At 41.6% G+C, this 26,360-nt stretch overlaps 1 protein-coding gene across 6 annotated transcripts in view; it reads left to right on the forward strand.

Annotated features, from left to right (window-relative positions):
* The window catches only part of LOC125277527 (glutathione S-transferase A2-like), an 88,199-nt gene that overhangs the window by 20,020 nt on the left and 41,819 nt on the right, over positions 1-26,360 (forward strand). For 3 of the 6 annotated variants that reach the window (XR_007186914.1, XR_007186915.1, XM_048205942.1), the window contains exons 1-5: positions 18,121-18,278; positions 18,473-18,524; positions 18,612-18,744; positions 18,851-18,992; positions 19,090-19,215. Coding sequence is in view for 4 of the 6 variants with exons in the window: in XM_048205942.1 (XP_048061899.1) it covers positions 18,192-18,278; positions 18,473-18,524; positions 18,612-18,744; positions 18,851-18,992; positions 19,090-19,215 (540 nt within the window). In the remaining 2 variants the exon portion in view is untranslated. Of the gene's footprint in view, positions 1-4,381; positions 4,567-5,904; positions 5,957-6,045; positions 6,179-6,316; positions 6,456-6,552; positions 6,679-7,026; positions 7,690-18,120; positions 18,279-18,472; positions 18,525-18,611; positions 18,745-18,850; positions 18,993-19,089; positions 19,216-26,360 lie in introns of those variants that run through there. The other 3 variants (XM_048205947.1, XM_048205944.1, XM_048205943.1) reach the window with 3 other exon arrangements.

Raw genomic sequence — 26,360 nt, forward strand, 5'->3', positions numbered from 1 at the left:
ATGTTCAAATGAACCGCACTGATAGAGCAATCGCACCGGGGTTTGTTTTAAGCTAACCAAACATACCATGTGTGAACGCACCCTAAGAGATTTGTTAACCCTCTTCATACTCCCATTCCTACTTTTTTTTATTTAACAGATAGGATTGAATATGAGGTTCGCGTGCAAGTGGAGGGAACCCAGTACGGTACATACCATAATCATGAGAAGCATAGTTTCCGCAAATAGAAGAAGCCTGGATTCACGCCTCGAAAGCTGACCACTGTTCTGCATGGGGGAAAACAGAAGCAAGTGCCAACTGAGAATCCAAAGACTGGGACAGTGTTCTCTAAAAAGATTCAGGAGGAGCCCAAAAGGTATTGTCAGTTCTGCGATACCATCCAGCATTACATGAATCAGTGCTCAAACTTTAAGCTCTTGAACAAGGAGCAGGTCGAGAATTGGATCAAAATGAGCAATAGATGCTGGAGATGTGGCCGAAGTCATCAGACCTCAAAATGTACTTTGAAAGCGAAGTGTAAAAAATGCGATAGGAGACATCTTGAGGTTCTTCATGATGTTAATTCCAATTCTGAGTCTAGCAGGAAAGGCAACATCAGAGAGTCAGAAGGGAGCGCATGCCCCGTAAGTTCCACTTCCCAGACCTTGTATTTTGACCGCCCCACAAGCGGAAAGCAAGTGTTAATAAAACTGAGTCAGTTGTGATTCAGAATGGTGACAAGTTGCTAGAGATTTTTGCAGTACTGGACGACGGATCCGAGCGAACGATTCTGCTGCATGAGGCCGCTCAACATTTAGGCTTTCAAGGTACCGTTGAAGACCTAGCTGTCAGGATTGATAATTCGAGATTCAATTGCAAGTGACAAACTCCTTTATTTAAGGAAATGCACCAGAGAAAATGAACAACGTGAGTGGTCGGAAGACTGTGGTACAGCTGGTTCTTTGGCAGCACAGGGACTACAGTGGGCTGATCTCCAAACGCAATCCAGCGCAGATCACCAGACAGATAAACATCCACTCTGAACAGAGGCTGGAACACCAGACGAGATAAACATCCACTCTGAACAGCGGCAGGAACCCCAGACGAGATAAACATCCACTCAGAACAGCAGCAGGAACCCAGGAGACGAAAGGCAGAACTGAAAGGAACACAGCGTGAGCCCACAGAACAATCCGACAATGAACGAACAAACACAGAGACATTAAATAGCAGTGCTGACAAGCAACAGCTGCAGCTGATCGCTAATCAGCGCTCGTGAGTTGCCCAGCAACCACACGTGACAGTCAAGATATACACATACACACACACACACACGCACACACACACACCATAACAACAGAACAGGAATCCACAGACCTGCGAACCGTGACACTAGCTCTTCGTACTGTGAGGCATGAGGTTCACACCATCCGTGGAAGTTCTGTGTCTTTCTCTAAAGCTCCAGCCTCACAACCTGACAAATCTTTCCCCATTCATGGAGCATTTACGGCTAAAGAGCTGGGTCTTGTCCAAAATACGTATCCCATCACTGATTTGCAGCGCAAATACCGCTATCTTAGAGATCTGCCCTTGCACCATATCAATCAAGCACAACCATTAGTGCTTATTGGATCTGACACCAGATTCTGAACTCTTTAACCAGGTTGAAAGGCTATGGAAACTGGACATTCTGCCTTACCAGTTTGACAAGGTAGTCACACGCTCACGACAAGATGCAGAAGCACTCCGCATTCTGGAAGAGAAGACCATCAGAATAAATGTGGATGGAGTAAATCGATACGCTACCCCATTACTCTGAAAAGAGACACTTCCCCCATTGAATGCTCCAAAGGAAGCTGTCATGGCTCTCCTATGTAGTATGGAGAGACGACTATCCAGAGAGCAACAAATGGCTGTCACTTACAATGCTGAAATTCATAAGTTGCTGCAGGCATGCTACGTCACCCCACTATCATCTGAGGAGTGTGGATTGAGTCCTCATTCATGGTTCATACCACACCATATGGTCCATCATAAAGGTAAGGACCATATCGTATTCAATTGTTCCTTTGAGTTCCAAGCCCAGTCTCTAAATGAGCACCTCTTACCTGAGCCTTCTCTTGGGGCAAGCTTGTTGGGAGTTCTCCTCCGCTTCAGGGAGCACACTGTAGCTGTTTGCAGTGATGTGAAAGGTATGTTTCATCAAGTCCGTCTCCTTGATGAAGACAAGCCTTTCCTCAGATTTCTGTGGCATAATGGTAATACTGCTAAGCCTCCAACAGTCTATCAGTGGGAAGTATTGCCCTTTGGAACCACCTGTAGCCCCTGTTGCACTATATTTGCCCTTCAGTCCCATGTCGGGAACTACCTTGAGCCCACAGACTATGTGTGTCAGTCTGTTGAATGCAGTTTCTACTTAGACAACTGTCTAAAAAGTGTCCCAGATGAACTATAGGCTGAGAAACGGTAAACAAGACTACAGCACCATCTAATGGAGGGTGGATTCGAGTTGCGACAATGGGCCAGTAATGTTCCTACAGTCATTCACCACTTTCCTTCTGAGCTGAAATCCCAGAGCAGTGAGATCTGGCTTAGTCATGAAACAGCCAATCCTCAGGAACATACCCTCGGACTGATCTGGCATTGCAAATCTGATACTTTGTCATACAAACCATATCAGAAGGAGAAAGGTGAAAGCACCATATGCAAGATCTGCCGCACACTTGCAAAGCAATATGATCCCCTTGGGTATTTGATCCCTTTCACTACAAGGGCTAAGATCATTGTGCAGTTGCTCTGGGACAAGAAACGTGGCTGGGATGACCCTTGCCTCCCTGCTGATTTACTTGCCGCTTGGCAACAGTGGGAGAGTGAGCTCCCTCAGTTGCCCCAGATTTCTCAGCCAAGATGCTACAGCTCCAGCATCCAGCATGCAATCAAGAGTCGCAGTGTTCATGTATTCTGCAATGCTTCTGAGAGAGCCTATGGCTCTGTAGCATACATGAGTACTGAGGATGACAATATTCAGGTAGCTTTCTTGGCTGCAAGGTCCAGAGTTGCTCCAAAAAAGCAGCTCTCCATCTCACGCTTAGAACTTTGTGCTGTACTGACAGGCGCGCAGCTGGGTGCTGTATTAAAGAAACAGCTGACTTTAGACATCCACAACTTTGTGTTTTGGACTGATTCTACCACGGTCCTCGCATGGCTGCAATCTGATTCTTGCAGGTACAAAGTATTTGTGGGAGTCACTGAAATACAAGAGCTGTCTGACTCAAAATTCTGGTGCTATGTTGATTCATCTAATAATCCTGCTGATGAAATCACACAAGATTTGACACTGAATCAAATGGCTCAAGACACTTGCTGGAGGCAGGGTCCAGCCTTCTTGACACAACCCAAGTGCAACTGGCCAAGGCACCTGAATGTCAAACCCCTGATGATATTCAGGAGCTCAAGAAATCTGTATTCTGTGGGTTACTTCACTGCAACACCTGTTACTTCAACTGCAACACCTGTCATTCCAGACGTCCATCAATTTAGTAGCTATCAAGAGCTTCTAAAAGCCACAGTGCAGTCCCTGCATGGGGCGGCTAGCAGTAGAGAACCGGCAGATGCAGATGACTACCATGATGCAGAATTGACTCTTAAGCGGCATTGCCAAATGCAAGATTTCCCTGAAGAGTTTGCCTTACTCAAGTATGTTTATGCACAGAAAACTTCCCACACAGCATGTAACAAATTGAGTTATCTTTCGTTTCTTCTTGTGCTTGAATATTTCAGTTGGCAATACTTAAAAATTTCATGACGATGCAGCACTGGTCTGTCAACTGTACCGAGTGTCTGAGCATGGTAAAACTTGAACATGTTAAAATAAGCACTGCTATTGGCGTACATAATGATTATGTAAACTGAAAATCACAAATACTAAGCGGAAATGTGGACAAAGATTCTTTAGTTTCTGTGAAGTTATGCTGCATTCCAGACAGATCAGAATTTAGATCCACCCCCCCCCCCCCACCTCCCTTGTGATAGTGCTGTTTAATGTCATAAACTAGCATGACTCAGCATTTTTTTTTTTTTAAATCTAAATTAGTCCATATGGACAAATTAATGTTTTACCATCGGTGCTCAAGCTTTTTTACTTTATTTTTCATTCATTCGATCAGCAGCTTGAGCTGTAGAAAACTGATCCATGAAACGGTGTAATTATGTGTTACTTATACCTCGAGAGTGAATTATTGATATCAGCATTTGTATTCACAAGATTATTTGTGTAGTGGTAAGTGGGACATTGGGTGAAAGTTTTTTTGCCCTTTGTCCTGACCATGCCCTTTGTCCTGATCATGCCCATTTAGCAGTACCCACAAATTACGCAACACCCTGAATAGTCAATATAAAATTGTATAGTTCCCTGTATAGTTCACACACTGCTGCACCCTGTATAGTTCACACACTGCTGCACAGCAAAGAGTTTTAAAGTGTTACTTCATTTTGTGAAAATGTCTGGGAAAGTTGTGTTGCATTACTTCGATGGAAGAGGGAAAATGGAGTCGATCCGATGGCTTTTGGCCACAGCTGGAGTCGAGGTTTGTTGCATAAAGTCTAGAAATTTTTCCATGTCTCAAAAAAGAAAAAATGGAAAGCAATTTCCACATTACATATACAGATGCAAGAAAAAGTATGTGAACCACTTGCAGAATCTGTGAAAATGTGCAAAATTTTAACAAAATAAGAGAGATCATACAAAATGCATGTTATTTTTTATTTAGTACTGTCCTGAGTAAGATATTTACATAAAAGATGTTTATATATAATCCATAAGACAAAAAATAGCTGAATTTATTCAAATAACCCCATTCATAAGTATGTGAACCATTGATTCTCAATATTGTTTTTGTGTTTTGTGATGGTTGTTCATGAGTCCCTTGTTTGTCCTGAACAGTTAAACTGAGCTCTGTTCTTCAGAAAAATCCTCCAGGTCCCAAAAACTTGAACCCTTTACAACAGTGACTGAATGATTTTGAGATCCATCTTTTCACACTGAGGACAACTGAGGGACTCAAACTCAACTATTAAAAAAGTTCAAACATTCACTGATGCTGCAGAAGGAAACAAAATGCATTAAGAGTCGGGGGGTGAAAACTTTTGAACAGGATGAAGAGGTCCAAATTTTTCTTATTTCGCTTGAATATCATTTTTTTTTTTTTTTTTCATTTAGTACTGCCCTTCGGAAGCAACAGAAGATACGTGCTTGTTTCCCAGAAGACAAATTAAATACAATTTACCTTGATCTTCAAATTCCAAATGTTTTCACCCATCCCCCCATCCAGGTTCAAACAGTGAATGTTTGAACCTTTTTTAATAGTTGAGTTTGAGTCCCTCAGTTGTCCTCAGTGTGAAAAGATGGATCTCAAAATCCTACAGTCACTGCTGGAAAGTGTTCAAATATGCAAAAAATGCTGGAAAACTGAAGAATCTGCAGGAGCTGGAGGATTTTTCTGAAGAACAGAGCTCAGTTTAACTGCTCAGGACAAACAAGAGACTCATGAACAACCATCACAAAACATAAAAACAGTCGTGGATCATCAGGTAACCACACACAGTATTGAGAATCAATGGTTCACATACTTATGAATGAGGTTTTTAATAAATTCAGCTATTTTTTTGTCTTGTGGATTATATATAAACTTCTTTTATGTAAAATATCTTACTCAGGACAGTACTAAATGAAAGATAACATGCATTTTGTATTATCTCCCTTATTTTGTTAAAATTATTAACATTTTCACAGATTCTGCAAGTGGTTCACATACTTTTTCTTGCAACTGTATGTAACTTTTCTATTGTAGCTATTTTAATAAAATAAAATAAAATAAATCAATTCGCTTTTTTGCGTTGACTTTATTTTGGTGTTGTGTTCACAGTTTGAGGAAGTGATTATAACCAAAAGGGAGCATTATGTTAAACTGTTGAATGGTATGTTGACTATTCATTAAATTCCTCATCAATCATCTCTTCTTGTTTTCTGAATCTATATATTAATGTGATTCCTATGTTTACTGTAGATGGAGCCCTGATGTTTCAGCAGGTGCCTTTGGTTGAAATAGATGGGATGCAGCTTGTCCAGACAAAGGCTATCTTGAATTACATCGCTGGAAAATACAACCTCTATGGAAAAGACCTTAAAGAACGGGCTTTGTAAGTATCAACTTCAAATGCAGATTGTTTCGTAACTGTTAAGAAACTAGACTCCAGTAATTAGTTATTTTTAATAAGATTCAGTAGCCTTGTTTTTCCACCACACCTAACCAATTATCACTGTATTTTGTCCTGAAGGATTGACATGTATTCAGAGGGAACCCTCGATCTAATGGATCTTATCATGCTGTATTATTTTTTCTCCGAAGACAAGCAGAAACGGCTCAGTGATATAGAGCAAAAGGCAAAAGAGCGCTTCATGCCTGTGTTTGAAAAGGTACTGATAGCTCTGACTTTTCATTCCTCCCATTATGAAGCATGATTCTCCATATTGGATAAATGAAATCATGCAATTTCTGATATGACTCTTTTAGGGTCTTGCAAACTCTGATTTCCTGGTGGGAAACCAGTTGAGCCGCGCTGACGTTCACCTTCTGGAAGCCACTCTGATGCTGCAGGAGTTATTCCCTACAATACTGTCAACCTTTCCCAAAATCCAGGTGCTGTTCCACACTTTCCCACACAGACCAGAAAACTCTTTTTGTGAACATGTCCGTATCTTTAAACATTGGTGTACAAACAAACAGTCAGAATAGAGTGATGTTAAGTTTCATTAAATATTCAAGTTTATATTCAATACCAATAATAAAAACACAGTTCTGATTGTCGGATATACAGTAGGGAGTGAGAGAGTAATCTGGTTCAGTTTAGTGAAGCTGTGTGTTGCCTGAACAATTCAGTCCATGAATCAAACCGATAATTCCTTTGATCAGCTTAATAATTGGGTTTTTTTTTTAACATTATGATTATGATTATGATTTTTTAAAAACCTTTTATTTGTTTCACAGGCGTTCCAGGAAAGAATGAAGGCCTTACCAAAAATCAGCAAGTTCCTGCAGCCCGGCAGTGCAAGAAAACCTCCATGTGATGAGGTGTACGTGAAAACCGTGAAGGAAGTGTTTAGCCACCTCTTTAAGTAGAAGAACCACAGAAAACCAGTTCTTCAAAACATTTAGATGATGTTAATCATTAATTAATTTACAAGCTTCCTTATTAAATTTAAAATGGACAGATTTATTTGGAATGTACAAGATATAGTTTGGATAAAGTGATAATATTGTGATATGAAGACTGCAGCTGTTCAGTACATGTTGTCAGGAAGTGTGTGTGTGTGCATGAGCTCTTAAAATCAAACGTCTCAGAACCATCATGAGGTTCTGAAATAAGAACACAGTCAGATTGACCATCAGAATAAACTCTCAGACAGATCATCATCATCATCATGCCACATCTGCACCTGTCAATCTGATTTAACATATACAGTCATGGTCACAATCATGGCCTAAAACTAACTTTTTGCCACACCTGCCAATAAATATTTTTAATACCAGTCATGAATATTTTTTATCAGCCATGAAACTGGTAAAGTGTAACTGTAATAAAGTAATCAAATGCAAAATAACGCTGCATAGTCTTCACTGTATAAATTAAACAGTTTAATCCTTATTAAAGCAGTGAGTGATGTTTCTTTGTCTTTTGTTGTTTAACATTATGGACACAGAGGGCAGCAGGTTTATTAGGCTGCTGTCACTTTAAGAACTAATGCATGGATCCAATATACTGATACACATGCGTTTCTTTCTCAACTGTTTATTGTAGCGAAATTAACTCAAAGGGGAAATATTAATAATTATTCATAACTCATTATGATTATTAATTATGATTAATTATGAATATGTAAATCCGTTAATCGGATTAACTGGATGTAGCTACATTAAGATTAATATTACAATCAATTAACCTGTTCGTCCAGTAAACACTCAGTGTTGATTGTTTATTAATTCTAAGAAATGTTAATTTCCAGGTCATGGAAAAATAACATTCTTATTGCACCGTATCTAAATCGGGATCTAAATCACTTAAGAGGCAACTTATTAGCAGACAGAGTCAGAACCAAACATGTATCGTGCACAATTTTTATTAACTAACTCACAAACACATAACTAAACTAACAAACACATAACATAACATACACAAAGGGTCACACACATACGTAGGTCAGAATGAGTAATGATAGAGTTGAACCGGAGGAGGTACTGTTACTAGAGCTATAGGAAAAGTCAAAGACAATCTGGAAAAGAATCATCAGTTTCCTCAGTAATAAAACACCTTTGCTGACAAAGGTAAGCTTTTACAACATCAATACTAAATTGCTATTTAGTGTTCAAATGTACGAATACTTGCAAGATGCCTTTAGGCTGAGGAGCATCGGCTCTGCCATCTGAGGAGAGATCTTGAGGATTCAGTCCAAAGTTGTTGCCAGTCTTTTCTATGTTGGATGATGAGCACATGGCTGGGTTGTAGGCCGAGGGCGGCCTAGGCCTGCAGGCAAAAAGGGTTCAGTTTAGTCGTCCAAAACGCAAGGAAAGAGAGGGAGTGGCATTGCTGTCTAGCTTTTAACCTCTGGTCAAAGTCCAACCTCTAAAGGTTGATGCAGCCAATGAAGGTGCTGTATTTCCGGGTGACCACGCACCCCTCCTGTCAGGGCTTTTACGACCAAGAAAGATTAACAAGTTGAGTTTTTTTAATAAGAACTATTAAAGATTCTTGTAATACTGATGTGTTGCGCAGGTATGGACAAACCGCATACCCAAGCATTTAAATCTTCCCGCTACAAACGCATAGACACTAAACATGGCATGATTGAAGTTACCTTAAATGCATCATAAACATACACATAAATACGTGAATACAATGATTGTAATACAGCAACAGTAATAATGGATAATATTTCATTTCCTGGGATTGTGCCTGTTCATTCATAGAACAGTCTGTCTATACATTAATGCAAGAGAGTCTGTGTTATGTGTGGATAATGCAGGAAAAATGCACATTTTTGTGTGTCTCTTCTCTGCTCTCCATGGGGCATTTATTGGTGCAATAAAATTGGTAACTGAGAACTTCTCGGGGGATGGGGACAGTCGGATCCCAGAGTGAGCTTAAAACTATTGGTGAACTAACAAATAATTGTGTCTGATTTGTCTCAGTCATTACATTATGTTCACTTAAGACATAACTGAATATGTTTATGAAGATACTCACCAATACAGGCATTTTCAAGTGTAAGAAAAGACGTGAAAGAGCTCAGTTCAGTATTTGTGTGCTGTCTGTGTCTCAGTTCCCGTCTGCTATTGGACTCCATTTCCCATAATCCTCCCTGGCCCACACCTACACTCGCTCCTCCACTCTGTGCTCACACACACCTGTCACCTATCATCATCCACTCATCACCACAGCCCTAATTAAGCACTCCACTCACCTCAGTTCACTCTCCGTTCTCGTTTGTACAAAGGACTTTCCATGTTTGTTCCCAAGACTTCCAAGTTGTTCTACTCCAGCGTGTTTACCCAGTGTCCGTGTGATATCTTCTATGTGTGAGTTCACCTACCATCTCCTACTGTCTCTCCAGCCTACCAAACTGCAACCATCCACTTTCCACGAACCTGTATTCCTGTGTCTACCCTGCTGTTTGTCAATAAACCTACCATCTGTTTGCATCCCTGTTGTCTCCTACCTTTCTGTCTGTAACAGTCTGAGACACAGATTTCTGAGACACAGATTTCTGAGACACAGATTTCTGAGACACAGATTTCTTCGCATCTTCTTGCTTGAACATTTCAATTGGTAAGGCTTAAACTTTCGTGACGATGCAGCGCTCATGTCCCTAAGTTTCCAGTGACCTCTGAGTCTCCAGCCTGGCTTCTTAAACCAGCACCACCCTGGTTCCCTAAACTGCCGGCACCTCCCTGGGCTCCTGAGCTGCCTGTACTGCCATGGGGCCCTGCACTATCCGTTACCATCATCATGGCTTCCTGAACAGCCATTACCTTCCTGTGTTACCGGTGCCATCCTGGAGGTATCTCAAGTCAACCACCTGTCACTTATCCAGGACACCCACTCTGACTGGAATCCCTTTTTGCATGAGGTCGCGCCTTCTGGGAGGGGAGAATAATGTCACCAGCTCCATTCACCATGCCTGCCTCCTCAGCATTACACTTCCCAAAATCCTCCCTGCTCACCACCTGCGAACACTCCTCCATCACCCATACCTGCCAGCAATTACCCTCGTTATCTCACCCTATATTAGCAGTCACCATATATGCCACAGTTGTCTGTTCTGCGGATACCTTTAAGGAGATTGTGGGCAAAATCTGCTCCAGATCTGTTCTGCACCTGCTCCAGTACCATGCCAGATCTGGGCCAGCTCCGGAACAGATGCAGATTCCTTTAAGGTGATTTGGCCCAAATATGGGCCAAATATGGTCTAGATCTGTTCTGGATCTGCTCCAGAACTGTGCCGGATCTGGGCCAGCTCATTTTGTACACAAAAAAAACCACACACACACACACACACACACATGTACACACACAAAGAAGTATACAAATCTAAAATTTAAAGTATCTGCTATTTTTACATGAAACAATTTTTACAAGTGGAGTTTTGTAGCTCCACCCCTGTTGGCTTTATTCTCGAGGGAATAAAAGTCTAAACGCAAGGCTCGGATCTCACGCTTGCCGAAGCAGCACGTGGATTGAGTTTTCATTAAAGAATATAGTTCGGATCTTGCGTTGCCGAGGCAACGCGTAGATTAAGTTTGCAAGAATGAATATACAGGCTCGGGTCTCGCATTTGCCGAGGCTGTGCATAGATCACGTGTCCGTAATTATATATATATATATATATATATATATATATATATATATATATATATATATATATATATATATATATATATATATATATATATTTCTATATTGAGGGATCTTAGTAGACAGGGAGTTTCCCTTTCTCTCTTTCCCTAAAATACCTTGCGAATTATTACCAGCTATAATTCTTTTTTGTATTCTAAATACATTCAGCCTGTTCAAAAAAAAAAAAAAATATATATATATATATATATATATATATATAAGAACTGGCTGCATTTAATTTGAGGATTAAATGAAATATTGAATACATTAAATTCTGAGGAATTTAAAAGAAAATAAAGGAGACCGTTAAAGAGCCAACCCCGCCACCTCGTGTGCTTCAGGGCGCAGTGGCTTCCAGTGTTCCTCCAAGAAAGAGGAGGGTTGTAGAGCAGTCAGTTCAGATGTTCCCTACCGGTTCGCCATTTCAGGGCACTGGTCTGACCGTTCATCCAAAGAAAGTGTCGCCACCCGTGCTCCCCCGCAGAAGGCTTGGGGACAGGGACAGGCGACACAGCTGAAGTCTTTGTGGGGTAAGACCGATCTGCGGACTGTTAATTATCACCAAGAAGGCTTCGAGGAGGTCCTGACGCCAGTGGCGCGGGACATTGGAGGGCAGCCCCCTCCAGAGAGAGTTGGGTATTAAAATACTTGGTACCCATCTCTCTTTGGCGCCCTCAGGGGGCCGTTCTGCTAACCCTGCCACCCAGTGTGCTTCAGGGCGCAGCGGTCTCCACCGACCCTCCGAGGAGGGCCGGTCATCACTTGATTCGGCTGTTCCTTACCGGTTCGCCGCTTCAGGGCACCGAGTCAAGTGCTCAAAAAACACCAGAGGCCAGTCTCGAGAGACTGGTTCCCTTAGTAAATTTTCTGGCAGAATGGAAACTTCTCCCAAATATTTCAAAATGGGTGCTGCTCACAATAGAAAAGGGTTACAAAATCAGGTCTCACCTGCCCCAGTTTAATGGGGTCCTTCCAACAGTGGTGGCCCCCGAGCAGTCTCTGGTAATGGAACAGGAGTTTATGACGCTCTTGCAAAAAGGAGCTATATAAGGGGTTCTCCTACCAGCAAGCTGTCAGAGTTTTACAACCAATGCTTCATTGTTCCAAAGAAGGATGGAGGGTTATCCAACAGATCAGGTCCGAGGACTGGTTTGTTGTGATAGACCTGAAAGATGCTTACTTTCATGTATCCATCCATCCTCAACACGGGAAGTTCCTCAGGTTTGCATTCGGGGGCAAAGCTTACCTGTACAGGGTTCTTCCCTTCCGACTTATCACCCTGCACATTTACGAAATGCGTGGATGCAGCTCTGGTTCCACTGAGACTCCAGGGCATCTGCGTACTGAACTATATCGACGACTGGTTGATTATAGCTTAAACAGAACTACTCTTAAACAGAGATGCTGTTCTGTCACACATGAAGAGGCTTGTGCTGAGGCTCAATGCCAAGAAAAGTGTGCTGGTTCCAGCTCAAATTACCATCTACTTAGGGGTAGTTTGGGACTCCACCAAGATGCAGGCACATCTGTCTCCTGCTTGTGTGAGTTCCATTCTCAATGCCGTGAATGGGGTGAAACTAGGCCATTCACTCACTGTCAAACAGTTTCAAAGACTGTTGGGTCTCATGGCAGCTGCGTCCAATGTGATAACCTTTGGCCTTCTGCACATGAGACCCTTACAGTGGTTATAGGACCAAGGGGTTTTCTCAGAGGGGAAATCCTTTTCGCATGATCAAAGTCACGTGTTGATGCCTTCGTGCTCTGGTCATGTGGAAAAAGCCTTCGTTCCTGTCCCAGGACCCGTGTTGGGGACTTCTCATCGTAGCGTAATGCTTATGACGGATGCTTCCCTCACGGGCTGGGGGGCGATCATGAGTGGTCGCTCAGCTCAGGGTCTCTAGGAGGACCATCAGAGTTCCTGGCACATAAATTGGCTGGAAATGATGGCTGTATTTCTTGCAGTAAAATACTTCCTCCCAGACCTGAGGGCATCAAAGTGTGGGAGCAGACGCCCTGTCGAGGCAGGGGCCGAGGCCCGGGGAATGGAGACTCCACCCTGAGGTGGTGGAGCTCACTTTGGAAAACTTCGGTCGAGCTGAAATCGACCTATTTGCTTCAGGGGAATCAACCCAGTGTCCACTGTGGTTCTCTCTATCTCATCCAGCACCATTGGGTCTGGATGCCGTGGTACAGACGTGGCCGAGTTCTGGAGAAAGTACGCCAGGAAGGGGTCAGTCTAATATTGATAGCCTTGTACTGGCCAACCAAAATATGGTTCTCAGACCTAGTGTCACTTCTAGATGGCTCCCTGATGGAGCTTCCTCTCAGGCAGGACCTCCTGTCTCAAGCGGGTGGCATAATAATTCATCCACGCCCAAAACTATGGAGACTGTGGGCCTGGCCTCTGAGGGGGCCAGGCTCATAGATGCTGGTCTCCCAACTGAGGTTGTGGGGACCATACTCCACTCCAGAATCTGTATGCAGCCATTTCAGCCATGCTCCTCTGGGGGATTCCTCGGTAGGTCGAGAATCCTTTTTATATTGCTTCCTCCGTGGTACTCTGAGGCTGAGGCCTGGGACTTGGCCGCGGTATTAGAAAGGTTGGTCCCACTTTATATTAAGTGGCCTTAACTACTATGTACTTACATCAAAAAATAAGTACAATGTACTTATTGGGTTCATATTGAATTGCAAAACACTTCGCTGCTACTGAGGTGTGATATGGGTAAGGTTAGGGGAAGCTCTGGTGGTATGGGTAGGTTTAAGGGTAGGGGTAAGGGTTAAGGGATGGGTCAACAGTGTAATTATAAATGTAATTACAGAAATTAATTACAGATGTAATTACATGCAGGTGTTTTTAAAATATAAGAACAATGTAGAAACATGTATGTACACAATAAGTGCATTGTATCAAATGATTAATTTAAATGTAAGTACATAGTAGTTAAGGCCACGTAATATAAAGTGGGACTGAAAGGTTAGCTAAGGCTCCCTTCAAACCACTAGAGGAAGTTTCAGAGAAATTCCTCACCCTTAAAGACACCATATTTCTACTGGCTATTTCATCTCTTAAAAGAATAGGAGATCTTCAAGCACTTTCAGTTGCTCCTTTGTGTTTGGAATTAGCACCTGGAATGGTCAAAGCGTTCCTGCACACTAGACCAGGCTATCTGCCTAAGGTCCCCACCAACGTCCCAAGTCCCATTGTACTTGAGGCCTTCTATCTTTCTCCATTTACAACTTCGGATCAGGAGAAACTCAATCCGCTCTGCCCAGTGAGGACTTTAGATGCATATGTCCACAGAGCTGCCCTGTGGGGGAAAAGAGATCAATTGTTTGTGTGTTACGGGTCTCCTAAGAAAGGAGGCCCAGCATCTAAGCAGAGAATGAGCAAGTGGGTAGTCGAGGCTATCTCACTTGCTTATGAGGCGGCCGGACAGCCATCTCCATTAGCTGTCCGTGCCCACTCTCCTAGGGGTATGGCAGCTTCAAAGGCCTTAATGTCAGGAGTATACATTAATGACATATGTGGTTCAGCTGGATGGTCATCCCAGCACACATTTATTAGGTTTTACAACCTGGACGTAGGCAGACATTTTTGATTTAGTGTTAGTCTTTAGCTTAAGAAGAAAATGCTCCTTAGTCTTAGTCACATTTTAGTCATTTTAGTCTTTCGTATTTTAGTGTAGTTTTAGTCGACGAAAAGTCATCAAATTTTTGTCAAGTCTTAGTCAGTACTTTTAGTCAAACTACAGTTACCAACATTAATTTTGATAGCTATTTTATATGTAGTCTTTAGACAAAATAGTCATAATTTTTCTCTTTAGACCAATTCATTTAAGATTATGAAAAATTTGAATTAAGGTAAGAGACTGCACTGACATTGCACTCTTAGCAGTAGCACTTGTGCAAATGTACATATCCTCATTCAGTGGTTCTCAAACTTTCTAGTGTCGTAACCCCTGAGGGATTTAAAGGTGCCCAAGAATGCTTTTTCACAAGATGTAAATATAAGTCTAAGGTGTCCCCTGAATGTGTCTGTGAAGTTTCAGCTCAAAATACCCCATAGATTTTTTTAAATTAATTTTTTAACTGCCTATTTTGGGGCATCATTAACTATGCAATGATTTTTACAGCGCGCCGGCCCTTAAATTCGCGTGCTCCCTGCCACACGAGCTCTCGATTATATTACAGCACATTTACAAAGTTCACACAGCTAATATAACCCTCAAATGGATCTTTACAAGATGTTCGTCATGCATGCTGTATGCATGCTTCGAATTATCTACATTCAGTCTATGTCTATATTTGTTCTTCATGCTAGTAAGTGCCAAATCCCCACTTTCATAAAGGTAACGTTATATTGTCGAGAACAGCACATATGTAGTGCGATGCTGGCTTGTGTGGGTGCAGTCAGTTTTGACCGTGAAAGATGAGGCAATTTGATTGAATATCGTGTATATACGACATTTTACCTGCTAGAAATACATGTTCAGTTTTCATGTTATTTTAAGATGGAGTAGATTAAAATGAACGGCACTTTTCGCGTATGTCAGTTTGAGAGCCACTGCTGGATATCAGCCTGCACTTTGGTCCCAGATTTAGTCAGTAAACAAGCAGCGCAATATAGACACTTTAATTAACGTAGAAAATCTCAAATGAAGAGCGCTGAACTCCAGCTTACTTGTGTTTTCAGATCATCCGCGCTTCAGTGTAGAGAAGGCTCGTGTGTGGGGTTGCCAGATAACAAAGATTAAGTAAAACGTGTTCTTTTAACAGAAAAGCTCTGATAGGGGTTTAAATTCTGGAAATCTGGCAACCTTAAGCATGACTGCTGGTGAAGGCAGTCTGTAATGTTTTGTCTCTTTTATTCGACAAAAACAAAAAGTGATTCCAAAAGAGTGATTTTGGTCAAGTGTTTAGTCTTTTAGTCACATTTCAGTCTCGTCTTTTTTTGTCAACAATATTGCACGTGTAGTTTTAGACACGTTATTGTTAAATTAAATCGGTGTCGTCTCTCATCGTCTCGTCTTAAGCCACGGACACACTAGACTTTGAACGTGCGAAATTTTTTCGGATGCTGTAACGGTCGTGATATGACGTCACGGTATACAGCGTCTTTTTTATAAACATGAACACATAACTTAAAATAATACATTTAAATGTAAAAATATAGAACCTACTCGACTTTACTGCAAAAATATAATTCTTTTCATTCAGCCAAGAGGTCATGCTGTGACGAATCGATCTTCTACTGGTCGCACGTCTTCACGTGATGCGAATTCGCAGGTCAGAGTTCACCAAACTTGAACTTTGGAACGCAGCGAAATGCGAAATTTTCCGCACGAGCTTGCGTTTCCGGTCTGACGCATTCGCATGCGTTTGAATGGAAGTCAATGAAACGAAAAGTGCAGTGTGACCGCACCTTTAGTCATGGAAAAAAAGGTCGTCAACGAACATTTTTCGTCATAGTTTTCGTTAACGAAATTAACACTGCTCAGTTCTGTCTACAAGATAACAGACAGGTACCTTGGTTCTACGGCATAGTTGGGGCAGCGTTCCCATAACGTCATATGACGTAGCGTCGACAGTTCCCATGAAAGGGAACGTCTCGGGTTACTTGTGTAACCCTGGTTCCCTGAATAAGGGAACGAGATGCTACGTCACGTTGCCGTACCCCCAGCATACCTGTGAGCGTCTTGCTTCGGCCATAATCCAGAAGCTAGTGTTCTTTGTTCTGGGTATGCTTTATAGTTTCCTGGTCCGTGACGTCACTTGCCTCTGACGTCTCGTCACATTATTGGTTAGATACAAGAGTGCTTCACGACGCAATCACGCAGAGGGTTCCAATAAGGTCATATGACGTAGCGTCTCTTTCCCTTATTCAGGGAACCAGGGTTACACAAGTAACTGGGGTGACATCTGGCGAAAGCAGGGGCGCCGTGTAAAAAAATCCTTCAAACATTTTTAGATTGCTAAAATGTCTAAAAATTATTATTTATTATATACCATCAATCACTGATTTGCAGTTTGGCGGTTTGACATGCGAATCATGATGCGACACAAAAGATTCATAACGCTCCGAAGCTTCCTGAAGCAGTGTTTTGAAATTGGCCATCACTATATAAGTCGTTATTTTGTTTCTTTGGCACACCAAAAATATTCTCATGGCTTTATAATATTATTATTGAACCACTGTACTCACATGAACTGATTTAAATATGTTTTTAGTACATTAATGCTATGCAGGCCTCACTGAGCCATCGGATTTCAACTAAAATATCTTAATTTGCGTTCCGAAGATTAACAAAGGTCTTACGGGTGTGGAACGACATGAGGGTGAGTAATAAATGACATTATTTTCATTTTTGGGTGAACTAACCCTTTTACATCACTCTGCACACTATGTAATAGCGTACCTCCAGCATGCAAACAATTTCAGAAAATGCAGTTTAGTATGTGAGGATGCCAAGAAATAATTCTGAGTGGAAAAATAGGTTACATCAAATAATTATTACAATAAGTTAGGCTCCATTGTGTAACAAGCAAATTAAAATGTTACACATTTATTATTCACAACATGGAAAAAGGAAATAAGAACATAGTTAAGAGTCATAGTTGTCATTAAGAGCATGACTCAAACATAACTTATTGTTTTTATTCTGTTTTTGCCATATTTCAGACACACACACACACACACACACACACACACACACACACACAAAAAAAACAATGCTCTCATTGTGTCATGGCGCCATCATGTGGTCAACATGTGAAAATTATGTAATGAGTGGAATTCACTAAGGTAGTCATATGAGCAGTGCCTGGGGCATAAAACGGCTTGGATAGTGCTGCTTAATGTCATTAACTAGCATGATGTAGCATTTTAAAATCTAAATTAATTTGTATGTGCACAAATTAATGCTTTACCATAAGTGATAGAGCATTTTTACGTTATTTTTCATTCATTCGATCAGCAGAATTGTCTTGAAAGCTTGAGCTGTAGAAAACTGATCCAGGAAATTGTGTAATTACGTGTTACTTATACCTCAAAAGGAGGTTATTGATATCAGCATTTGTGTAAATGTGCGTTTTCATAAGGGCGGTGGGTGAAAGTTTGTGCCCTTTGTCTCGATCATGCCCATTTAACACCACCCACGAATTACGCAATAGTCAACATAAAAACCCCTGCATAGTTCACACACCATAGACTGTCTGCTGCACAGCGAAGAGTTTTGAAGTGTCACTTTATTTAGTGAAAATGTCTGGGAAAGTTGTGTTGCATTACTTCAATGGAAGAGGGAAAATGGAGTCAATCCGATGGCTTTTGGCCACAGCTGGAGTCGAGGTTTGTTGCATGTCTAGAAAATGTTCCACGTCTATGCAAAAAAAAAAAAAAAAAAGTGGAAAGAGATTTACACTTTACATTCATATACATTTTCCGAAGGATGTGTAAAAAAAAATGTTTGTATGCATATGACAAACTATTAATAGATCAACACGTTTTTTCGCATTGACTTTATTTTGGTGTTGTGTTCACAGTTTGAGGAGGTGTTTTTGACCAAAAGGGAGCATTATGATAAACTGCTGAATGGTATGTTGACTTCATTAAATTCATCATCAATCATCTCTTCTTGTTTTCTGAATCTATATATTAATGTAATCCCTGTGTTTATTGCAGATGGAGCCCTGATGTTTCAGCAGGTGCCTTTGGTTGAAATAGATGGGATGCAGCTTGTCCAGACAAAGGCTATCTTGAATTACATCGCTGGAAAATACAACCTCTATGGAAAAGACCTTAAAGAACGGGCTTTGTAAGAACCAACTTTTAATGCAAGTTGTTTGTAATCAATTATTTTAAATAAGATGCCTTCTTTTTCCACCACACCTAACCAATTATCACTGTATTTTGTCCTGAAGGATTGACATGTATTCAGAGGGAACCCTCGATCTAATGGAACTTATCTTGCTGTTGGCTATTGCGCCACCTGAAGACAAGCAGAAACAGCTCAGTAATATAGAGCAAAAGGCAAAAGAGCGCTTCATGCCTGTGTTTGAAAAGGTACTGATAGCTCTGACTTTTCATTCCTCCCATTATGAAGCATGATTCTCCATATTGGATAAATGAAATCATGCAATTTCTGGTATGACTTTTTTAGGGTCTTGCAAACTCTGATTTCCTGGTGGGAAACCAGTTGAGCCGCGCTGACGTTCACCTTCTGGAAGCCACTCTGATGCTGCAGGAGTTATTCCCTACAATACTGTCAACCTTTCCCAAAATCCAGGTGCTGTTCCACACTTTCCCACACAGACCATCAACCCCAAAACTGGACTTAAATTGCTTAATACTTTACAATTTTTGGTCACACTTAAGAGGTCAACAGTGTCATTATTGATGTAATCACAGAAATTACTTACAGCTGTAAATATAGCTGTGAGCAGCAATAGGCTACATGCACGGTTACTTTCCGGTTGTGGTTAAGCCAGCTCGGGCATTTCCGGTGAACTGTCAGCTGTTCATTCTGTAGTCGCTGTACATCGACACAAAACCATCAATGGTTGACTTTTTAATGCTGTATTTATATTTTAATGCAGTTATCACATTTACCTAATTTGTCAATAAACCAGTTTTATTGATTGCAATAAAGACGAAGCTATTGGGACCGTTTAAAAACGCTGTATCTGTAATTAGACACATGCACGCATTTTCTTCAATTGTTATTTTCAATGTGATGACCACAAACATTACTTGAATCCTTCTGAGATTGTCCCCATTGTAAAACTTTAGGAAATTCAACATTTGATAGAAAACACTTATTTAAAACTAAAAAAGACAATAATTACCACTTTAACCAGCAGGTGGCGGCAAAGTAGCATTTATTTGCGCATATATCAGCCATTTCCTGTAATTGTTTTTCACCTCGTTTTTGACTAAATATTAAACATTATAAAATAACTAGATTTAAAAATACATTTTGTTAATGCGAAGTATGAAATACTCACAAAATCTCATGAAAAACAATAACTTTTCTTGTGAATGAATGACACAGAAAGCGATCACAGCAGCTGTCAGTCAGAGCAGCGCAAGATCAATGATTTCAGCACACTTGTGAAAACACACATTTTATTCAATTAACTAAAGTGCACAATAAATATTTAATTTTGGAAGCTTTTTTTCCCACATAAAAGTGTGAAAACTGATGGTCGAATTGAATTTAGCTGAGAAGGAACACTGAGGTACGTCTTTATTTATTTATTTTTATGCTGTCTTACGTTTGAATACGTAAATTAATGCTATGCCTGACTATTTAAGTGACTATATTCTGATTATAAACTATTACACTACTAACGCTCCGTGCATATAGCCCATTGTAGCATATGCACATGTATCAGGACAATCAATAAACTTTGGAGTTTTCAGAATGCTTTTAACCTGATGAACTGTGTTCGTTAATCACTAAGTCGGCTCCGACCAGTCTGCAAAGATGAGCCCATTTGACATCTTTGTGGCCTGGGCGAGGTAAGACAGTGGACCCAATTTCCTAGCTTTTGGAACATCAAAGGATCAACCCCCGGTTGTGGGCAAGAAACTCAGCGCCAGAGACTGACCAGACAAATTCCACACACACACCCCACACACACACACAGACACACACACATATACAAACATGCCTAGAGATGGTATGTACAGTTATTCTCAAGATATGACTGTGCCAAAGTGTACCCGCTATATTTTAAGTGCATATATGCTTCCTAGTGTTTAGATTTTAGAGTTTAAATGACTGTAGCCATTCTAGTTTCATTCCTATTAATGTAATTTTGTCTGTAAACCATAACTTCTTCTACATGTTTCGTTTATATGTCAAGTCTAGATTCTTTTGAAAGCTGTTCATCTGATTTATTCCATAATGTATGTCACACTGCTGACAAATGCATTGTACTATTTTTAATAGTACTTCGAAGGAAAATGAACACTAATCCAACCTTGTAAATCATGCAAATGAGTTTGCAAGACAAAAACAAAGGGAAAGCTTTCCCGCCAACTTTGCACCCATGTTATTGGCTACCCCACCTCAAGGAGGTGTGTCGGCTTATCTGTCATAAAAGCAAAGACGCACAATCTCTTGTGCTCTCTCCCGATTGTCTCACGAGCATCTCGTGCACGTTTTTCCCGGACCTCTCCGGTGACCACGCGCTGCCACCGCGCTCAGCTTCGGGATCGCCATCTTCCAGCGAAACTCACTCTCGTCCTCAGTTCAAACCTTCCCGCTGAACGGAGGAAGCCAACGAACTGCACCAGCGCTAACCTGAAATTCGACACACGCAACCAATGCAAGTATACTGCCGTTTCTCAATCTTAGATGATGAAACTGATTTCCGTGCTGGCTTAGGACTGGTTGTGAGTTTGCTACTTGCCTTCTCTCTTTCCTTCTCTACTTCTATTCTTGTACATAGGTGTGTATTTTCTTGTATATTTAGATGTATAACCTCTGTATTCGTAGTTTGCATATAGTTAAAACGTTATTCATGCTCGATTGTTCTGTTTGTTCTTTCAGCTGAAAACCCAAGTCACTTTAACGTTTTTCGATCGCTTTATGCTTTAGTTATTTTCATGGCCAGAAAATAACTCTGTTTATAATATTCTGTGAGGGACTTAGTTTGCTGGACAAACGAACAGTTTCTCTAGATAATTATTAAACCAGAACTAATCATATATGTAATTGATTATAATTCGTTGTAATTGATTCACAATATATGTTTAATTCCCCGTTGGGTTGATATATGAATCATAATTTATTCATAACCTTATGAATTATTATATTCATATTTCATCCATAAATTGAATTAATAACTGTACGAACCGCTACATTCGTTACATATATTATTTGGTGGAGGATTCGCGAGCAACGTTTTAAACTTGGTTTTCGGTGAAAGAGCAATGTAGAATAGTTTTGTATGATGTAATGTGTATGCGCGCTTTGATCAGTGAGATGTACGCATTTTCACTTTGAAGGAACGTTAACAAGCTGCTATTGTGTACACAGTAGTCAGTCGTTAAACCGTGAAATAAACTGCAGTCCATTAATATTCAGACTTGTATGCGAAAAGGCGACAAATTTTCTGCAATACAGCTAATATTAATTTCCGCTTGAATAAACGAGTTGAGTCGTATTCAGCGTGTTTTGAGATCGTGCGGCAAGATTCCCACTAAATCTCTTGAAAGGCCTTTATATTTACCCGCTATTAAATCTGAATCGTTTGGTCGTCCAAAAATTCACAATAGCCGGTTTGCTCCTGGGTTACGTCGTTCGGCCTAGCTAACCAAACACGTGACCCCCCTTACAAATCTAATCGGAGAGCAGTCATCTGCTTTAACGATTGATGTGTGAGAGTTTGGAGCTATATCAGCATCCTGATCCAATGTTGATTAGTAACAGCGGCGAAGCAATCCCGCAAAAGTTACGTATTCGCGTGCATTAAAGTTGCACCAAAGGGACTGATTCCCAGAGTTGTGTACCCGTGAGTAAAACGGTACATATATATTTATTAGTTGTAATCGTGATCGTGCAGTTAAAACAGCGTAAGGGCCAGAACCCCCACAAGCGCGTTGGTTTTTATATCACGAATTAAAGAAAGGGGATGCAGTAACTCTGACCAGACGCCAGAGGGCAGTCTGCTCAGGTGTGCCACCCCTCCCTACTTATTGGTTGTGTGGACTCATTGACGCCACCGCGTGGACGTTCTGAGTTAAAGCCGCTCCATACTTTGAACTGAAATTATATCCAAATTATCTTTGCTTCTCTATACTGCGGGGAGTTGTAAAAGTAATTTGCTTTTGGTGGTTATGCTTTCCAATCGTTATTGGAATGGGTTTTACTGATTTAAATTTAGTTTAAACACGTTTAAATTTTTAATTTAAATTAACTTTCCCTTCCAACAAGAGAAGTCACTTTCTGAGAGTGCGCCCCCTGGTGGACACTGCCAGATAAGTCAATTCTCTTTTCCTTGCATTCTTTTCCTGTATTCACAGATCTACTCTATTTTATTTTATTTTATTTTATTTATTTTATTTTTATTTTACTTTGTTTTATTTCATCTATTCCCTTTTTGTCTTTTCTCTCTCTTTCTCTCAAGTTACTTCTTTAGTTTTACTTTGGAAATTCATTCCCTTTTATTACTTAATGTTTTATTTTATTCACTCTTAGCCCTGTGTCCTGTGTGTTATTGCCTAAGTAATAACATTCACGCACACCCAAGCCTCCCTTATTTCATACACTTATTTTAAATTTAATTAAATAACATTTAATTGAATTTTAAAATTAAGTAGTGTCAATCAGTTGGCATTTTGCTCATAAAAGAAGCAACTCTCGTCAAGGAAACTTACAAATAGGGAAGGCTTTCTCCTTTCTTTTTCCCGTTCGGTTATTCTATGCACTCATTTAAAATTTGACTGAAAAAGATTTCATTCAAATTTGAATCAAATGCATCTGAATTATCCTCGTTACTTTCTCTTTTCCCATTCTGCTATTCGGCGCACTCGTTTAATGCAAATTTGAATCAAGTGCATCTGAACTATTTTGTTTTTGTTTTACCCCCTCTGCTCATTTCAGTCTAGTTTAACTAGTTCATTCCGACTGTCATGGTAGGCTCATTTTCTTTTGGCATACACACTTAATTATTTAAATTTGGTTTAAACAAGAGTTAAACTGAGATTTAAATTTACAATTAAGCTGTGTTTGTGTGACCACTTGTGTATTTGCAGATAAGGCCCTTTGCCGCCTGGTGGTGAGCTGACGGTTGCTCCAGTGAGTTCCAGTGAGTGGAACTGCCTAGCCTAGCGTGTCTTACACTAACCGTGTGTGAATCGTGGACATTCTGACCTCGTATCACGGGCAACACGCAAGGACATCGGCGAGTTGTGTATCAGGTACAGGGAGGCAACGAGACCCAAAGTGACAACAAACGGCAATTTTGTTTAATTTCCCTGCTCAGGCTTCTGCACGACAGAACCGCCCGTTTGGAGTAACTGCCCGTAAAGGGGACAGACTCTGGGTTCAGGGAAAACTCAATTTTGACTGGTCACTCGGGCCGTTGGCGCAAATACCTTGCCGAAGTGCGCAATTGTGCTGATGTTCCCTGTTTGAGAGGTTGCACCGTGTTACAAAGGGGACAGGTGACCACGGACACCGCAGTGGAGTGTTTGAACGTCGAGGAAAGGTTGCCTGCCATTGAGTTCTTGTCTGAGCACCCACAATTCACCCAGGCCTAAATTAGTGACATACAGTCACTTCACCTAATTGAAAGCCACAGAATATTACATATTCTTTGATTATTCAGGTGCGGGCCAACCCTTATACTCTTGAGCCATACCACCCCTCTAGGTTTTATGACACAACAGTGCACTCGCCTGACACTGTCATAAACCCAGCTGGAATAGGAAGTTTAAGTTTCACTTCTCCCCTCTAGCCCTTCTGTTTTAGTTTATTGCTATTCTATTTTTATTCCTATCTATTTGTCTACTGCTCTATTTCTCATTTAATTGCATCCTGTTCTATTCTGTTCTGTTTTGCTTTTCCACTGTGTTTGTTTCTTTCAGTTCATGTAAAAGCAGAGCCTGTGAGAGCCATCACGGAAAACTGAGTAATAGATAGACGACCGAGCAGCGAGAGTCATCAAAGGACTCTTAGGGCCACCGCCTGTCAAATTCTTTGTTTAAATCCGGCACTCACCCACACAAATTGACCCGCGTGGTCCTTTTGGCTATTGACAATTAAGTGTCTAGCCTACATTCCACTAACTGTCTGCACCAGTTAACTGGAACCAAACCAAAGAATTATATAATCATGCATTATTATAAGTCGTTAGTTCTGCGCGTGCTTGCATTGGTTCTGTTTGTGCTGTCTTTCTCTCGCCAACAGCAAGCTAACGTGTTCAGAGCAGCCAGCCCCAGCACCCACGGGGACCGACTCAAGACCTGGTTGGGCTCCCTGACCAGCACGTTCCTGTCCCAACGACGCTGTGGATCCCCAGCACCTAAGCAACGAGCAGCTGGACGACAACCTGAAACGACTGATGGCCCACGATCCGACGCCGAGCTACAAAGAATGGGCGAAAGTCATCCGAAACCATCGCCCACAATCCTCAAGCTCCAGGCGGAGGATGCTCCGGAGGAATCAGGCCCAGATTCATCGTCACCACGATCAGCGACTCGTCCGAGACCCAGGACCAGCGTTGGACAGCGGATGAATCCAAACCTGAGCTACAGGAGGAGCTGCAAAGACTTCAAAAAGCCCTTGCAGAGCTCCACCTGGAGGTGGAGCGTAGAGAACTGACTGAAAAACTCCAACACAGCGAAGCTCCCCTAGCCAAAGCAGAGACTAAGCCGAAAGACAGACACACCAAATCCCTGACCTGTGAAAATCATCTCAAACAGGCCCAGAAAGGAGTTATGGCTCCGAAACAACAAAGAGACTATGTGAATGAACTTGACACTGGTTACAGAGAACTGAAAAGTGGCATGGGAGGGGAAACACACATCACAGAGTTTCCCCTAACCAGTCAAGAAGCCCTAATTCCAAATGGGGTTAAAAGTCCACTGCCCAAAACGTCCAGCGGCCAAGAAACTTTGCCGGGAGCTGTCACATCCAACTGCCAGCACCTGCGACAGGCTCTGATCCAAAAGCTTTCTGACCCTGCATCAGATCAAGGGCTCCCTGCTGCCATGGACCTAAAACGGGGCAGACTGAAAAACCCATACACTTGCTACAGCCGACTGCAAATGGCCTACTTCAGAGCACGTGGTCAGCCAGCAATGGAGGAAGATTTCATCTTCAACACTCTGCTTCTCCGAGAGCTGCACCCTGCGGTGAGTGATCATCTGGCAGCCTTGGCCTGCTCACGCAGCATGTCTATTCAGCAGCTGCGAGAACTTGGTCAACGAAGCTCAAGCCAAGCAGAGACACTGCGTCCTGAAAGGGACTGTAGAAAATCCAAACCAGTTATCACAGGCTCCGATCACTGCCCAGAAACCTGTCCTTACCTTTTTGAAAGACTGAGAAATGAAGCTGAAAGACAAAATCAGACTCTCAAGTCACAAAGATGTGAGCTGAATGTGCAGTCGCACAGTCCAAATGAGGTCCATCTTGAACACACAGCTCCCACGCACCACACCATTGGTCGAGTGAGCCTGGTACCTCCTGTGTGCGTAGCGCAAATGGACACGTTTCTCTGTTTCACCCACAAAGACCTGCTAGACTGTTTTGAGCCCTTATTGAATGCCAGACCGCTGAAAATCTGGGCTCAAGTGTGTGAACTTCTGCCTTCCCAGTCACCCAGACCACCTGAGCCAGACGGTCAGGTCACAGAGGTCGCAGGAAATCTCCCAGCTAACCGCGGGAACCCCGTCTCAGAGCACAGTTCAAGTTCGCTA

This window comes from Megalobrama amblycephala, linkage group LG10, assembly GCF_018812025.1.
Source record: "Megalobrama amblycephala isolate DHTTF-2021 linkage group LG10, ASM1881202v1, whole genome shotgun sequence".
NCBI classification, from domain to species: domain Eukaryota; kingdom Metazoa; phylum Chordata; class Actinopteri; order Cypriniformes; family Xenocyprididae; genus Megalobrama; species Megalobrama amblycephala.